At 38.3% G+C, this 18988-nt stretch overlaps 1 protein-coding gene across 1 annotated transcript in view; it reads right to left on the reverse strand.

Annotated features, from left to right (window-relative positions):
* RPGRIP1 (RPGR interacting protein 1) overlaps positions 1-18988 on the reverse strand; it is a 60752-nt gene that overhangs the window by 20105 nt on the left and 21659 nt on the right. The window contains 5 exon segments of the mRNA XM_089686993.1: positions 5005-5118; positions 6013-6361; positions 8116-8255; positions 11111-11560; positions 13681-13798. Coding sequence (XP_089543119.1) covers positions 5005-5118; positions 6013-6361; positions 8116-8255; positions 11111-11560; positions 13681-13798 — 1171 coding nt within the window.

Genomic DNA, 18988 nt, shown 5'->3' on the forward strand with positions numbered 1-18988 from the left:
TAACAACTAACTTCTGTTGAGCAGTCAGTGGTACACAGGGACCAAACTTTTTTTTTCAGTCCGTGTATACCCTGCTTTAGTCTGAAACAGTTTTGTCAGAAAATATGAACCGCCAAGCCAGCCAAGTGTATCTCTGAACGCTCTTCTTGGTGATGGAGTGCCTCCACTTCACAGTGCAGGGAGACAGCTGTCGGACGTTCAGTTTTTTGGTCCAAAAAACACTTAAATTTTTAGGTACAGAGAGTCATTACCAAGGGCTACAAACTGGAGTTTCGGACTTTGCCTTCGCTCAAAGATGCTTTGCTTCATGCTCTCAAATTTGCTTCCTTCCCCACAAAGATGAGCGGATCTTCTTGCTGTTCACCAGCTCCTCTCACAAGGGGTCATTGCCCCAGTCCTGATCAAGAAAACGTTTGAGGGTTTCTACCCGAACCTGCTCACAGCTGCTCATTCTGGCCTGAAAACTCTAAATTCTGAGTGGAATCGTCCAGGTTAGTCTTTGCTTCCGTCCTTCTGGGGGATTTTGCTTGGATGCTTACTTGCACATTCCCATTTTTCCACCTCACCAAGCCATCTGTGTTTTGCTGCAGCATTACTTATTTGTCTCTATTCCTTTTGGCTTGCCCACAGCCCTCCAGGTTTTCCCAAGGTGCTTACTCTGGTCCTAGCTCTGCTCCATTCTCAGGGAATATATTTTGTGGGTTACCTGAAATATCTCCTGCTAAAGGATCAGCCAATGTCCAGCAAACAGTACAGGGTCAGCAGAGTTTTGCTTGGTTGATAGATCAACATCAGTGCAACCAACCTACCCATAGATGGATCGAAATTTGGTCAGTTTGGCCAGAATTTCGATCCATCTATGGCCAGCTTTAGAGAAATTCCCTTATTTGACCTCCCATTGATTCAGCAATAACTTTGACTTTACTTATGATAAAAGCAATACACATATTGTTTTTTTTCAGGACAAACAAACTTTAATTTGACAATAATGTGGTTGATTGACTAAAAGCAAATATACTGTGCACTCTGTGTAGTTGCACTCTGCAAGTGCAGTTGCTTCAGAGGTTAGTAAATGATCAGAAGCTCTGCTGACTTCCATCATCCAATCATATGCAAGCAAAACTGCTGTTTTTTTTATTTTCCTTGCATGTGATTGGATATTCTTTGCAAAGTGAAGCTTTACATCATTTACTAAGCTCCGGAAAGACTGCACTTACAGAGTGCAACTGTACTTTGCAAAGTGTCTATTTTCCTTTAGTAAATTAACACCATTGCCTCCTAAAAGAGAAGTAATGCTTAACAAAAGTTGTGCATTTTTTAATGCAAGGTTATGCAAATAAACAAATGAAAATTATATACGAATTATTACTAATACAATAATGTGCAAAAAAATAAAAGTGAATGGGAGGAAGGCGCTAATAAGGGTTAAATAAGAACCCTTTTTGTTAAAAATATGTTTTTTTTCACACTGCTTTGATCTGCATGTAATGTTAATATTATTACAAAGTATCAATGTATATATGAATGAAGCCTGCAACCAGGGGCAGACTGACAACTCATGGGGCCCCCGGGCAATAGGGGATCATGGGGCCCCTGTGTCCTTGCCCAAACTCAAAAAAGCCTATGAAAAAGGTACCAGGGGCATCTCATGGGGCCCCCTACTGACCCCGGGCCCTCGGGCAGTGCCCGAGTTTCCAAATGGTCAGTCAACACAACAACTGCAACACAGACTGGCACCCAGGTAATAAACTGACAGCTAGTCCCGGTGATTTTGCTACATAGGAAAGAAGAGGAAGAAGAATGGGGAAAGAAACCCTGAATATATACCGATTACTAGGGTTCCCCTGAGGCATATTGGCTCAATTTAAAAAACGGTATTTTCTGCTTTAAAGTATATGTCATAGTGTTTTTTATAATCTAAATCTTAATCTAAAATAGCTCATAGTGTTTTTCAAAATTTTTGTTTTTACAATTAGCAATACTAAAATAAGGTATGCATTCTACCTGTTAAAAAATAAGGCTTGCATTATGTCACCAAAATGTGTGGTATTTATCTAATGAAACCGTTTGGTATTTTATCTCATGCGATGTCATATCCAGTGAAATGGATAGAGTGGAAGGGATCAGCACACGTCAGTTTTTATTGCTGTTTGTGCCCCCAATAGGTAGATTCACCCTGTCTATTTTTTACTGTTTCTCCTTATCACTGAAAGTGAAAGGAAAAGAAATTCCCACATTTTAGACTGACATTGCACACTAATAGTGGGGAAATCTCCCCAATAGAACACAACTAGCAAAAACAAAAAAAAAAATACCAACAGGAGTTCTAACTCTCCATTACTTTATCCAACAGAGACATTTCTTTTGATATACTTGAAAGTAGTTTTTGCTGTGATATTTGGTGACGTTAATGCAATGTCTTTGGTTGGGTCTGTTTTGTCATAATTTTCCAATTTTCTTGAAAGTGTCACTCTGGTATCCATCTGCCATACCTTCAAATTGATGAGACCCCTCTCCTAACAGCTGTAATTGTAAGAATACTTGTCTATGTCTAATCTGATTCTGTCTTGCAAAAGTTTTCACCAAAGATATCTCCAAAGATACTTGAGAAAAAGTAAAGATTCCCACTACATATGACATATATTCTACCAAGGGATTAGACCAGGGGTCTCCAAACTTTTTAAACAAAGGGCCAGTTGACTGTCCTTAAGGCTGTAGGGGGGCTGAACTGTGACCAGTGTAAGTAGAAAATGTCCCAGCATTAGTGGGACTAAACACTGCTCCACCATTGGTTTTAACAGGAGGAATAGTGCTCTGTTGTTGGCTTTAGCAGGAGGAACAGTGAACCATGGTTGGTATCAATTGCAAATATAGTGCCATATCAATGGTGTCAGTGGGAGAAATAGTACCTCATCATTGGTCTTAGCGGGAAGAATAGTGCCCCATCAATGGTATCAGTGGGAAGAAGAGTGTCCCATTAATAGTGAAAGTGGGAGGAATAGTGCCTCATCATTGGTGTCAGTTGGAACAATAGTATCCCAAGGACCGGATTGAGGTAAGCAAAGGGCCGCATCTGGCCCCTGAGCCGCAGTTTGGAGACCACTGGATTAGACCATTATGATATGCATGTACATTGTATTATGTTTGGAATGATTGGGAGTTTTATGCAGCAAATGATGTATATGCTTGTAAAAACACAAAAAAGTATCCGAAAATCTGCTGAAATGAAATGATTTTACTACATGTAATGGGGTTTATTTACTAAAGGCAAATAGACTGTGCACTTTGCAAGTGCAGTTGCTCCAGAGCATAGTAAATAAGGGGAAGCTCTGCTGACTTCTATCATTCAATCATGTGCAAGAAAAAAATGCAGTTTTTGTTTCTTTCCTTGCATGTGATTAGGTATTCTTTGTAAAATAAAGCTTTACCTCATTTACTAAGCTCTGGAGCAACTGCATATGCAAAGTGCACAGTCTTTTTGTATTTAGTAAATCAACCCCAATGTCTCTGTGATTGTATCCATATTTAGCTTTCTATGTTTTACTGTTGAGAGACTTGGCTATTATATTTTTACATTTCTTAAATATTGCATGCCTGGACCACTACGTATTTAGCACATGCATTTATTTATGTCTTTCCTTTACTGAATTGACTTTAACACTGTTTTATGAGGTGTATACCTAGTGTTTTTGGATTTTGAGGCAAATACCGCACAAATGGATAGTGAATTGACATTTTGAGCATAGCATGTGATGTTTGGGAAGAATATGTTAGATCACCTAAATACTGTTTAGCTGAGTGAAAGAGCTGTGGCAGAAGACAAAGCCCTCTGCATACAAGAATGCCCATGGTATCTAGATAAAGCTGTTAAAGGGCACTTTGTGGAAATATTTACATTTTAACATAAATGTATACAAACAACATTCAATCACTTGGAAGCTGCAGTAAAAAGTTCTAAGGATAAAGTATTATAAGATTCTCTGGAGCAGCCTTTCTCAGACTTCTTACTCAAGAGGAACCCTCAAAATAATTTTCAGGTTTCTGGGAACCCTGTACTAAACAAGTTCACCAAAGTTCAATGGCAAAATGTCCCTTACATTGGTGGTCAGTAGGAACAATGTCCCCCTTACAGTGGTGGTCAGGATTCCTCCCATTTCAAAATAGAGCCAATTCTGAAAACCTTGCTTTTTTTGCTAGAACATTACTTAGAACCCCCAAAAGTTTATATATTTTCTGAAAGCAAAGGCCATGGAGAATAAAATGGTGGTAGTTGCTATATTTTATGTCACATGATTATTTTTGCAGCAATTTATCAAATACAAATTTTCAAGAAAAAATACATAATTTGGCATCACCGGGCTACATGTACCTATGACTCCTATTTTACTTATACATATACATATACAGAGTGATATTCTAAAGCCAACCTGACCAAGTCCTTGGGCAAGGTAAAAATCTATCAACATGGGTCTCATTCTGATCATATCACAGTTCTCCTTCCCTCTTTTGTTTCCTTTTTTTATTAGTTTTGACTCATATCCTTATCCTTATCCATACTGTCTTCCTCTCCCTTGTTCTTTATTGCTGCAGCCATGATCCTAATACCACCACTTCCAGACAAGAAAGTGTATATACATATGTCAGTTGGGAAGTGGCTAAAGACAGCTTAAAAGATCATTGGTGTCATGGTGCTAGCTTTTCTTAGTGGCACTGGCCCACAACTATACACACACCAATAAATGTGAAGTCAATTAGCCAAAGTTCAGGGAACCCCTAACAAACTCTGGATGAACCCAATGGTTCCATGGAACCATGGTTGAGATTGGTGGCTCTGGAATCTATTCTAACTAAAAATTATATCTCTGGTTGGGGTGTCATATCTTTTTACTACAAGCATGAAAAATATTAAGCTGAATATGTAATATATTGTATATTGATGCTGTGTAATAGCTCTTACCTCTGAAGATGGAACCTCCTGAATCTTTCTCTGAATCATTTGACCACTGGTGACTGAATCCCAAAGACTCTTTCCTGGAGCATGATAAGGGCATTTCCATTCCAAACTTAACTGCACTGACCCTGCACATTTACCGCAGGGGTTTATAAGTGCAAAATCACCTTTGGAAAAGGAGTAATAAGCCAGGAAATAGAGCATGTTAATGTTCGAAAGCTTTAAGTACATAAACACTGATCATATTTATGAGCAATTTCATTTGGGGAGGGGGGATATGATCATCATGTAGAAATACACAAGTGGTCCATACAGTGAACTTGGTGTTGAGTTATACACTTTCAGGTCATTACAGAGGAAAAGGGGGGACTCTTTGGAGTTGATTTACTAAAAGCAAATAGACCTTGCACTTTGCAAAGTGCAGTTGCTCCAGAGCTATTTAAATGAGGTACAGCTTCACTTTTCAAAGAATACCCAGTCACATGCAGGGAAAATAAAAAACAAAACAGAACAGCATTTTTTCTTGCATGTGATTGGATGATGGAAGTCATCGGAGCCTCTGCTCATTTTCTAAGCTCTGGAGCAACTGCTTTTGCAGAGTGCAACTGCACTTTGCAAAGTGCACACTCTATTTGCCTTTAGTAAATCAACCCCTTTATGTCTAATTTAGCCTCCACATATGGAAAGGCTTATTCACAGTGTGAAAATGTGTAACAGATTACCTCAAGAACTAGTTCTGGCCAGCTCAGTATATTGTTTTAAAAAAGAGCTGGATGCATTTATAAATGCAAAAAATATAACTGGTTACTAACATTTATAGGTAATGACACCAGGAATAGTAGACCCAGGAAATATTTGATTGCCTCAGGAAGGATTTTTTTTACCCAGCTGGAAAGAATTGGATCATGTTTTGTTGGATTTTTTTTGCCTTCCTCTGATTCTGCTGTAGGTATAGCATTGTATATATGGAGGTTCTCTATTAGTTTGTTTTTTTCCTTTTGGTTGAACAAGATGGATTTGTGTTGTTTTTTAACCTAGTTATGTAACTATGAGCATCTTACCTTGAATACTGGTACCTTGTGCCAGGCTGTGTAGAGGCACTTCTGCCTTTCCCAGGTAACCTCCTGGCTGGGTCTCTTCATCATCAAACACATAAATATAGAGACACTCTTTATGCAGATAGCGTTCTAGATCATTTGTTAAGTGAACAGGGTAGGCAGCTTCATCCCCAAACTGGGGGTTATTGCTACAGGGTATGATATTGCTGGAGTGGTCTGGGTAATGATAAAAGCGATACACTATATATGGACTTGGCTGATGCCCCAGAGTGCTTGTTTTTAGTCTTCTGCAGCCCCAGATATGGATGACTAATGCATTCTGATTTCCACTGTTTAACTGAGGTGCCCAAGCCTGGGGAATAGAGAATCGTAAAAGCATAGGTCATTTATGCCAGTGCAAATTAACTGCATACAGCAAAAATCAAAATTTATAGTTTATTACAACCCCAATTCAAACAAAAAAGTTGGAATGCAGTTTTAAATCTACATAAAAGAAAATGCAATGATTTGCAAATCTCATAAACTCATACTTTATGTACAATAGAAAATAGAAAACGTATCAAATGTTTAAACAGAGAAAATGTACCATTTTAAAAATATAAATACATTTTGAAATTGATGACAACAACATATCTCAAAAAATTTGGGACAGTGCAACAAAAAGCTGGAAAAGTAAGTGGATCTAACAAAGAGGATCTGGAAGAACATTTTGCAAGTAATTAGGTTAATTGGCAACAGGTCAGTAATATGATTAGGTATAAAAAGAACATCCTAGAGAGTCAGTGTCTTAGAAATTAAGATGGACAGAGGTTCTCCAACCTGTGAAAAGCTGGGGAGATTTACTAAAACTGGTGCACTCAGAAACCGTGCATGGTAGCCAGTCAGTTTCTAACTTCAGCTTGTTCAATTAAGCTTTGGCAATAAAACCTGGAAGCTGATTGGTTTCTATGCAGAGCTGCACCAGATTTTGCACCATGTAGTTTTAGTAAAACACCCCGCTGTGTATAGAAATTCTTGGACAAATTCAGAATAATGCTCTTCAACATAAAGTTGCAAATACTTTAAATATATCATCATCTATGGTACATAATATCATCAAAAGATTCAGAGAATCTGGAGAAATCTCTACAATATTGTATGCTCATGATCTTGGGGCATCAGACAGCACTGCATTAAAAACAGGTGTCACTGCATGGATTCAGGAATACTGCCAAAAATCACTCTCTGTGAACACAGTTCATCATGCCGTCCAAAAATGAAAGGTAATGCTCTATCATGCAAAGAGGAACCCATAACTGAACATGATTCAGAAAAGCTGCCATCCTCTCTGGGCCAAAGCTTATTTAAAATGGTCTGTTGAAAGGGGAAAACTGTTCTGTGATCAGACGAATCAAAATATAACATTCCTATTTAGAAACCTATTTAGAAACCATGGGCGCCATGTCCTATGGACTAAAGAGGCAAGGGACCTTCCGGCTTGTTATCAGTGCTCAGTTCAAAATCATGCATCTCTAATGGTATGGGTGTGCAATAACGTGCATGGAATGGGCAGCTTGCACATTTGGAAAGGCACCATAAATGCTGAAAAATATATCCAGGTTTTAGAGCACTCATACAATTTCTTTTTCAGGAAAGGCTTTGCATATTTTACCAAGACAATGCTAAACCGCATACTGCATCTACATACAGTATGACAGAGTATGGGTCCTTAATTGGCCTGAATGAAATCCAGACCTTTCACCAACTGAAGAAGACCCAGAACTGTTGAACAGTTAGAATCCTATATCAGGCAAGAATGGGACAACATTCCTCTAACAAAACTCCACCAATTAGGATGCTACACTGTGGTAAACATGGCCCTGTCCCAAATTATTTGAGATGTGTTGCTGCCTTCAGTTTCAAAATTACCTAATATTTTTCTTAAAATGGTTCATTTTCTCAGTTTAAACATTTGATGTTTTCTATTGTGAAGAAAACATGGGTTTAAGGGATTTGCAAATCAATGCATTCTGCTTTTATGTAGATTTTACAGTGTCCCAACTTTTTGGAATTGGAGTTGTGTTATCAGTTTACCATTTTTCTCTTTGTCACTTTTGTGCTTCTCACCTTTCCTAGCCCAGTGTTTCTGCGAGTAGATAAGTAAACCTTAGCTTTACTTTTTTGCCTTTGCAGACACTGAGCCTGCGACATGGGTCCATGCAGCCGTAACCAGTAGTCCAGTTCTCCCAAATCTTCCCCAGTGGCATCTAGAGAAAAAAATAATGTTCATAATCTTTCAACAGGTTGATTTGCAGTGTTGGTTTCAACAGTATTTTTATGTACTGTTTATTATTGTACAATGATAGCGATTACCTAACCCCTGTTGTAATTCTGATAAAGAAATAACTGTGCAATATGCCTTAGTTGTGGTACAATGTGTAAGATTATCATAGTGTATTATGGTGTATTCTGTGCATAGTTGTGAATATTTCTTATTTTTAAATATTTTTTTTATTTACAAAAAGAGGGTCCATACACTAGAAATAGTACATAGCCTCTTGGTGAAGGAGGTCTACAATATCAGCAATAATTGCACACTACAGTGCACAATATTGGGTACAACTGATCTCTCAAAGATAAAAGGAAAACAGCAGAACAAACCACTATAATGCTTCAGGTCTCAGGATTGTACAAGGGTTTTAACAGTTATGAAATGTTGAATTCCCCAAGCAGGGATATACTGCCAGGGGTTGTTTTATTTTTAAATGCCCATTGTAGTAAGGGTAAATAAATGTCAAAAATTTTGAATATCAAAAGATAACAGTCTAAAAGAAAATTGAAAACTTGAACTAAGCTAAATTGGATCGATGCATTAGGTTAATGCAAACTTATGGGGAAACTAAAAAAACACCAAACATAATAAACAGATAGCTGACAACAGAAACTTTAAGCTTTCACTGCTATCATGTGGCATTCTCTGCATTAAGGTAAAAAACAGGACCCTCCCCCCCCCCCCCACACTTACCTGAGCATGATCTCAGTCCTGCGCTGTACCCAGGGCCAGTAGCTCTCTCCGCTCTCTCTCCCCTCACAGGTCAGGGAGACTACAGTGGGAGCCATTAGCTTCTGCTGCTGTTAATTAAATCCTGTGACCAGAGGGCGGTTCTGAGATGCTCTGTCTGTGTCTATGGATGCAGGCCGCATGGCTCAAAATCGAGTCTGCATGAGTATCCCCAAAAGAAGCTGCTTCCTATGGGAGAGCTCTTTGAAGAAGAGGATTCAGGCGTGCTGGTGGGGGACCACAGAAGAGGATGTTTGGGGCTACTCTGTGCAAAACCATCGCACAGAGCAGGTAAGTATGACATGTTTCATATTTTTAAAAAAATCTGAAGGTTTGGAATCACTTTATGTTTTTCACATGTTAAAATGCACATTTTAGTCCCTCTTTAGCTAAGCTGCAAACTAAGTACTCCCTCCAAAACTGGTACTTCTTTCATTAAATTCAATTATGCCATGCTTGTACATTTCAGTTTGCCGTAGCTCCACTCCACTTATCATCTACAGGCATAGAGTCTCTCCTGCGAGATGAGTTCTTACTTAAAAATCACTCGACTATATATATGGCTTTCCAATAGCCCACATCCCAGAGATTAACAAAATGCAGAGATGCATGGACCCTAGACTTGCCAACTTTGGATAATGATGACTGGGATGATATCTGGGATTAACCATTTGGCCAACTGATTTTAGCCAGAGATAGGCCTGTACAATTTAAAATTGTCTATCGTTACTATATCACACCAGTGAGACTGGGGACATTTCTGCTGATCATTCCATGGCATGTTGGCGGTGTTTGAGTTTGAACTCAAATGATATTCATATTTTTGGCTGTGTACGTCTATGAGTGCATAATGGTGCCAGGTTCTGCAATCCATCTCTGAAGTCCCTACAATCCCTACATATGACCTCTCTTGTCTTGTTGAGTTGCTATATGATTTAATTGCTCTCTTGTTCTTTGTATATTAATCCTAAAATAAGGAGTACTGCTGACTTCTTTTACTGGCCTTAGTTACTTGTTTTTATCCTGTTACTTAAATTTGTGACAATAGGTTATTAATTTGCATTGGCTGGAATAGAGGTCAGGAGTTTGTTTACATGTCAATACTGCTGCCAATGCAATCCTTGTGTTGGAGACAGCAAAAGGATTTAAGTAACTAAAAGGACTGCATGCTTGTTCCAGGTTACTCAGAAAATACTGATAACAGAAAAAAACAGGTAATTAGAAATGTCAGAATTAAATCAGCAATAGCTATCTATAATACAGATCCTCTGTCCCTCCAGTACTCCCCAGAGCATCTCTGCCATCTCTCCACTTACTAGTAGGGAGGATCAGGCATGTCCCTGGTCCTTATATCAATAGTAAAATGACCTAGACACAACTGGCCTCTCAGCAGGCCTGGGAATTATCCCATGGGGACAGGGGCCTTCAGCTATGCATAGCCACCACTAAACTGTTGCTATTTGCATATCCAGTTTGAGAAGGCTCTGGGCCATGCTTCAGGGACAAACATTAAGGTAAGAGGCAATTACAGACAGTTTATGCTGTTAACTGTCTAGTCCTGCCAGTAGATTAATATTCTTGATTTTCCCTCTAAAGTTTCATGCATAAGGTCATATAGGGACCGTACAGTGTGCAGAGCCTGCATAATGACATTCCCAGGACCCGCTGCTGCCACCCATTGAGATGCGTTAGAAAAAGTGGCTGTACGTGGTTGTGTGCCAGGGTTAGCATAATGTGCAGTAACTTTTCTGAAAACCTTCAAACACAATCACATTATGCTTCCTCTTCTAGTGCATCTCAAAGGGTGTATGCAAGCAACAGGTTCTGAGATTGTCATTATGTAGGCTTTGTGCACTCTACGACCCCTGTATGGCCTGTATGCATGAAGCTTAAAGCACTTGAGGGACTGTAGATTTGTATTAATAAATATATGAAACCTGGGATTGGCCTCAGAAATAATTGACAACCAAATAAGTAACTACCATAAAAGGTAAAAAACATACTGCTTTTGGCAGCCAAGGCAGCAGAAAACAGATTGTACTACAATGTATAGATATTTACCTGTCATAATTATGGTGCCATGTACTCTGTCTGTACTCTGCAGAGCTGTGTCCAACCTTAGTCGTCCTCTTGCCAACTCATGGTGCTCTCCACCTATGACTTGATAAAGCTCCACTGTCAGGGTGCCCACCCTTAAGTAGCACTGAAATTCTGGATCTGGTGTTACCGCATAGCGAGAGGTAAAGTTAAATTGTGGCTTGATTCCAGTCACAACAGGGGTTGCATGTGTCTCAAAGTCATATAGAGAATAGATACAGAAGGTGACAGGCTGAGGGTCATCTACAACCCTTATTCCATGTGGTGAGAAACAAATCCCTCCAATATGAATCTCAAACAGAGTTTCTCCACGTTGTAGAGAGGGAGGTGGAGATGTACCAACTTCAACAGAGGTGGAATCTTCAACATTAGGTCTGTAGGGAATTGTGCCATATGCAACGTCCTTTAGCTGAGCTGAAAAAGAACAATATAACAGATGCATGAATAATGAGTAATTCATTTATGAATTAAACTTTTTCACAAGATTACACACTTAGTTACAGGTTACAGAATGTTCACCAGAATACCATATCTATGACCACTTTGAACAGCTATTCAAGTTCAGAGGCAATGAACACATGGGAGATGATATAGAAAAGGTTTAGGATGCACTCCAGGAAACAATGCTGAATTTACAGCTGAAATAAATACATGTAAGTGTTTAGTCAATCCTTACATTAACCTAATTCTTAAAGACAGCACAGCCTGGCTGATGACTTGACATTTCTGTCTGCTTCCAGGTCACCTCTCTGCACCCAATCTATGATTGGACAGTGAAGGAACAGAAACTGACTGATTGGGCATATTACTGCTATCTATATCTGTGCTCCTGCTCCTAGTCAGAACATGCAGGAGCACTGCCCCTTCCTCTTCAAGTCTGAGTTCAACTCTACAAAGGATTGCTGCTTTTTTTACCTGCATCTTTCTCCTTTACTCATGGATGGTAGGGTGTGGGTCTTTGGGCCTACCCTGAAAACTAGGGGGAGAATGTGTGGTCATCAGGTTCTGTCCTCCCCTGCTTTCGGGGGGGTGTCTCTCGTCAGGAGAGCCCACCACCCAGCACTTGATCAGCTTTGGCTGATCATGAGGAGCAGAGTCCGCCAGGCCATCTGGCTAGGTGGAATGTATAGCAGAAATATATCAGTCCCCTGTGCTCAAGAGTGGTGTACAAAGATGAAACTGTGATACATCCTTCATGCATCTGTATAGGGATAAAAGTGATCCTTACTATATCCTACATCATAATACATCTTAATGAAATAACAGTAATAAAAGTGTTCAATTAAGTCAATATATTCATGAGTGTCTTAGAGTAAGGTCCATTGCATTAGAAATGGCTATCATTATTAGGCGTATATAGATATATTCAATTATATTTTAATATATATTGTATTCAGTTGTTTTTGTGTATTCAGCTACATTTGAGTAATGTGTATTGGTCCACTATACTCATTAAGTGTTGCAGACTGGTCCACTATACATCATGAGTGTTAAACTGATAAGCAATGAAGGGCGTAGCATGTGCTAAAGAAACCCTATAAAAATGTGAACTGTAATCAGCTTAATCAGAGCACCTGATGGGCAGGGCATGGGTGCTCTCATACAGCTGTATTCTCACTAATAAATATATGATTTGGAGCTCTCGTTTGCAAGCTGCCCTCTAGGGGTTGGGGGAAAACCCGCAGGAACCAATTGTAGAAACAAAGGAAAAAACAGGGGGTGCACCAGCCTAGTGCATTACCTAGGGTGATAGCGTTAATTATCCAAAGCAAAATATACTCACAAACATTTTAGAAACAAATGCGTGTCAGATACAAACAGACCAGTACACAGGATCTGCTCCTAAACTTGTGAGGATCCTCTTAGACTGATGCGGTTTGAGGAGCAGTCTCCTCTTCCTCAGAGTATGCCTTGTCTCCTTCAGGAGTCTTGTGACCTGGGGGGCCAGGGAGGGGTCCTTACTTTACTCTTTGGGAGGGGATCAAAGACACACCCTTGGGCACTTTTGTGTGCGTGTGTGTTCACCTGCAATTTTTGGTTCACTTTGGTGATTTGTTTTTGCGCACCACACCATGGACTCCCAAAAACCCCCCAAAATAAAACAGGATAAATGGAAGCTAATCCCAAGTCAAATTCAAATAGTTGTATTCATTGCATTTAGAAATACATTTAATAGTTTTTAAAGAATAGCCTTGCAGATTTTCGTAATTCTGCTCTATATAATGCTGCACTGTCACGTTTTTTCTACAGTCATGTGTAAACTATCTCTACATCATATGATAACATATACTGTATAAGCAATTATTAAATATACATTGTATTAACAGAAACATAAGCTGAAGAATAAAAGCTTTGTGAGAACAAAATAGGAAATGTAGCACATTGCAACCCATCAGAATTTGTGTTTTATTTTTTGCTTAAATGAAAAGTGAAACCCCATTTGTTACAATGGATAAAAACTCTCTTTTAGTTCTCATTTTTGTTTCTCCAGTTTAGCCAGCTCGTAGAAATGAAAAAGTAACATTTGGATTTACCTTCCAACATCTGAATTCTGGAGTTGCGCTTAAGCAATCTGGCCTCATAGTGGTGCTCACGTTCTTCTCTTTCACGACTTTCACACTCTGCTCTAACTTTCACTGACTTCAGCTCTTCCTGATAATTGGTGGAAAAATCATACAGTGATATAGGAGAGAAGAGCAGAAAAACAATTTTGCATTTATTGATCACAATCGTGTCCTTTAATCTCACCATGAAAGAGCATAAAAGCACAGCTAAAGAGTCACAGGAAAACCTTTTTGTAGTTTTTACTTGAATATATGAACATGCCTCATTTGAAAGCATTGCTGCTTTCTACATGTTCATGCAGTGTAAATAAAAGAATTTAAACAATAAATCTTGCGCTCTTCTATGAACAACAAACCAAATGGCTATGAATAGTGAAAATGAATTAATATAACATATACAATTATGTGTGCACAAAACCCCTATCTCATATAAGGCATATTGAATAAATGAAGTGAACCAATGCAGCACTACAAGTGGAAACTCTACCTAAAACCAAATGTGATAAAAATACAAAAAATAATAATATATTTATAATAATTATATACTTAAAATAACAAAAAAATAAGTCCAAAAGAATACGTAAAAAAAAATCCAAAAAAATAATTATATGTGTTTTCTTCTTAGTGACACTCTTTTCCTTCTAAAATCACCAAGCGCTTCAAACACAAACATGCATCCTTCCACCACCAGATGTCTGCTCACCTCCAGCATTACTTGAAACAAGCAGTGCGTGTTAGTTGTGGTCACATGCACTCAGGGGCGGACTGACAACTCATGGGGCCCCTGGGCAATAGCGGATCATGGGGCCCCTGTGCCCTTGCCCACACTCAAAGCACACCCAAAAAAGCCTATAAAAAGGTACCAGGGGCATTTCATGAGGTCCCCTACTGACCACGGGCCCTCGGGCAGTGCCCGAGTGCTCGAATGGTCAGTCCGCCCCTGCATGCACTGCTCTATGCACACTACAAACATGAAGTCGGATCACAGCAGTGAAAAAAAAAGAAAAAAAGGAATTCGAAGGAGGCTGAGAGCAATAGAAGGGACATTTTTGACTTAAGAACACCTACTTAACTACTTCAATATCGGGCACTTTCATCCCCTTCCTGTCTAGGCTAATTTTAAGCTTTAAACGCTCTCACAATTTGAATGACAATTTGTGCAGTCATGCAACATTGTACCCATATTACATTTTTATAATTTTTTTTCACACAAATAGAGCTTTCTTTTGGTGGTATTTGATCACCACTTTTTATTTTTACTTTTTGCTTAATAAAGAAAAAAAGACCAAAAATGTTATATCATTTTGCAAATAAATATTCCTTCTTCAAGAAATGTAAGCCACGCTGTATTTTTCTACATTTCTTAGGTGAAAATAACCCAAGATAGTGTTTATTATTTAGTCTGTAGGAATGTTATAGGATCTACAAACTAGGATTTTACAGGTGAAACTTGAAAAGTTAGAATATCGTGCAAAAGTTCATTTTTGAATGGCCTTTTCCTGACAATCCTCTCCAGGCTGCGGTCATCCCTGCTGCTTGTACACCTTTTTCTTCCACACTTTTCCTTTCCACATAATTTTCTATTAATGTGCTTTGATACAGCACTTTGGGAACATCCAACTTCTTTTGCAAATACCTTTTGAGGATTTCCCTCCTTATGGAGGGTGTCAATGATGGTTTTGTGCACAACTGTCAGGTCAGCAGTCTTTCCCATGATTGTGATTCCTACTGAACCAGACTGAGAGACCATTTAAAGGCTCAGGAACCCTTTGTTATGGCTTAATTAGCTGATTAGAGTGGGACACTTTGAGCCTAGAATATTGCACCTTTTCACAATACTCTCATTTTTTCAGATTGTGGATTTAGGGTTTTCATGAGCTGTAAGCCATAATCATCACAATTATGACAAATCACAGCTTGAACTATCTTGCTTTGCATGTAATGAGTCTATCTCATATATTAGTTTCACCTTTTAAGTTGCATTACTGAAATAAATTAACTTTTGCACGTTAATCTAATTTTTCGAGTTTCACCTGTATATATATAGATCAGTAATATGGGTGTAGTGCACAATGGTGATCAATCACAGTCAGTGCATAGCACTCAGGCCCTCCCAAAGGCCATATATAGAGAAAAGAAAGTTGGATTGCTGCACATAAAAAACTTTTATTCTTGAAAAATCACCATGCAAAAGAGTGATCCAAAAAATGGACACTATGATGTATGGTTTTGTCCATTGTTTTGGATCACCCTTTTGCATGGTGATTTTTCAAGAATAAAAGTTTGTTATGTGCAGCAATCCAATTTTCTTATATATATATATATATATATATATATATATATATATATATATATGTACAGTATATACAGTGTTCAGCATAACTGAGTACACACCTTTTGAAAAGTAAGATTTTAATCAATATCTCAATGAACACAAGAACAATTTCCAAAATTTTGACAAAACTGAATTTTATGGAACAATCGTTTAGCTCATTACATGAAATAAGATTAACAATATAACTTAGATTACAAAATCTTCAGTTTTACTCAAATTAGTTGATGCAAAAATGAATACACCCCGCAACAAAAACTACTACATCTAGTATTTTGTACGACCTCCATGATTTGTAAGGAAAGCACCAAGTCTTTTAGGCATGGAATGAACAAGTTGGAGACATATTGCAACATCTTTTTCCATTCGTCAAGAACAACCTCTTTTAGAGCCTGGATGCTGGATGGAGAGTGATGCTCAACTTGGCTGTTCAGAATTCCCCATAGTTCAATTGGGTTCAGATCAGGAGACATACTTGGCCACTGAATCACTTTCACTCTCTTCTTCTTCAGAAATGCAACAGTGGCCTTAGATGTGTGTTTTGGATCATTGTCATGTTGGAATAGTGCATGATAACCAAGGGCATGGAGTGATGGTAGCATTGTCTTTTTTAATATAGAGCAGCGCTTCTGTGAATTCATGATACCATCAATGAAATGCAGCTCCCTGACACTAACAGCACTCATGCAGCCCCACAGAAGGACACTGCCACCACCATGTTTCACTGTAGGCATCATGCATTTTTCTTTGTACTCCTCAGCTTTGCAACGGCATACAGTTTTGAAGCCATCAGTTTCACAAACATTTATCTTGGTCTCATCACTCCAGAGTACAGAGTCCCAGTAATCTTCTTTTTAAACATGGGCCCTGGCAAATTCAAGGTCGGCTTTTTTGTGCATGGGCTTTAGGAGAGGCTTCCTTCGTGGATGACACTTCTTTAGCTAACTGCAGTAAACTTGTACGGCAATTTTCTTAAACCCTTTTCATCAGAAGACACTCCTGTCGAGGTATTAACTCCTGTGGACAGCCTGGACGTCTTTGTGAGATGGTTGCAGTTCCATCTTTGTTAAATTTTTGTATCACTTTTGCTACAGTATTCTGACTGATAATTAAAGCTTTGCTGATCTTCTTGTAGCCTTCACCTTTCTTGTGTAAAGAAATTATTTCCTTTCTCAGGCCTTGTGACATTTCTCTTCCATGTGGTGCCATTGCTGACAGCATGAAATGGGAAGGGGTTTTCTTTGTTAATTAAAGCCCTTTTATAATCAACTGTCTGCTGGACACCTGGTTAATGAATAATCACCTGCAGTTGGATTCTTGTTAATTAGGATTTTGTTGTCTAAAATGTAGCTTTGCTCCTAAGACTTTCATTGGGGTGTATTCATTTTTGCAACATAGTCTTGAATGAATTTGTTAGGAAAAATACTTTTTTGTGTGTGCAAATTAACAAATCTTGTTTGCAATCAATGGCCCGCATTTGTGGGAGTATTTTGTAGTATAGTGTCCCATAAAAAAATGTTGATTCTGAAAAGAAAGTAACATTTTTCTGAAAAATCTGTTGGGGTATACTCATTTATGCTGAGCACTGTATATTTTAAAATCGAACGTTCCTGATGTACTGACGGCCTCTCATTTCTGAGGTCCAAAATGCAAGGAAAGTACATATATCCCCAAATGACCCCTTTTTGGAGAGTAGACAGTCCAAGGTATTTAGTAAGAAGCAAGGCGAGTTTTTAGAAGTTGGAATTTTTTGTCACAATTTTTTGAAAAATTAAGAAATTAAACAAATTGTTTCTTCACAATTTTGTTTACATGCTGTCACCAGTTCAGTACAGCATCATCATATAACTAGTATGACAATATGTATAAAAAATATCAATAATTAAAAAAAAAATTTTTCTTTTTTATTACATTTTTTCTTTTTTTTATGATTTTTTTCACACACTGTGACCAGAGCAATATAATGTTATCATTGTATTATGATTGCTTATATCAGCGAATTTCATTGTTATAAGCAACCATTTTTACTGAATGAAATTGTTCAGTGAAATTCATTCAGTGTTTACTATTGTGGTTAGCTGTGATTGGCCACAGCTAATTACATGGTATTGATGGTCTGTGATTGGCCCTGTCTGTACCATGTGATCACTATGACGAATCATAGAGATCAACACAATAGTACACAATGGACGGCATGAATGAAAGCCATCCATTATGTACAATTGTCATGTGATCGGCTGTGATTGGTCATAGTGATCATATGGTATCAGCAGCAGTTGGTACACCGATTAGCCATCTGTCTCCTATAGAACCTCATATGACGTCCACCCGGAATGGTGGGTGTTTCGTCTGACTGTCATTTGACTATAGGTTGGGCGGGAACTGGTTAAATAGACTTTTTTTTTTTAAAACCAGAGTTTATTGTTACTGCAAAATCAGAAACAATTTGAAGGTATTATGATTATAGGATAACTAAAGCCAGAAACAAAAATATTGTGGTTTTTTTTTATTTCTGTTTTTTACTTTATAATAAAAAATTGAAAAAACCCCAGTGGTGATCAAATACAACCAAAGAAAAACTCTATTTGTGTGAAAAAATTATATAAATTTAATTTGAGTACAGTGTTGTATGGCTGAGCAATTGCCAATTAAAGCATTGCAGTGCTGAATAGCAAAAAAATGCCCTGGTCACAAAGAGAGAAAAAACTTTAAGGAGGTCAAGTGGTTAAAAAATAATAACAACAGGCTGTCAGGAGGCAGCAGTATTGCTACCTGAATGCCTATCAGCAACCATGAGCTTATTGTAAAACTATTCAGCAGATGCTGTAGAACAAACTGATAGCTCTGATCAGTGGCTGATAAGCCACTGATCAAGGCTATTTACCCCTCGCCCCTGATTCTCTGCCCCTCCTCCACCTGTCATCTAAAATGCCCTCTCTGCTTACT

This window comes from Staurois parvus, unplaced genomic scaffold (genome assembly GCF_062004578.1).
Source record: "Staurois parvus isolate SC_StPar_1 unplaced genomic scaffold, SC_StPar_1.0 ptg000415l, whole genome shotgun sequence".
In the NCBI taxonomy this organism is placed as follows: Eukaryota; Metazoa; Chordata; class Amphibia; order Anura; family Ranidae; genus Staurois; species Staurois parvus.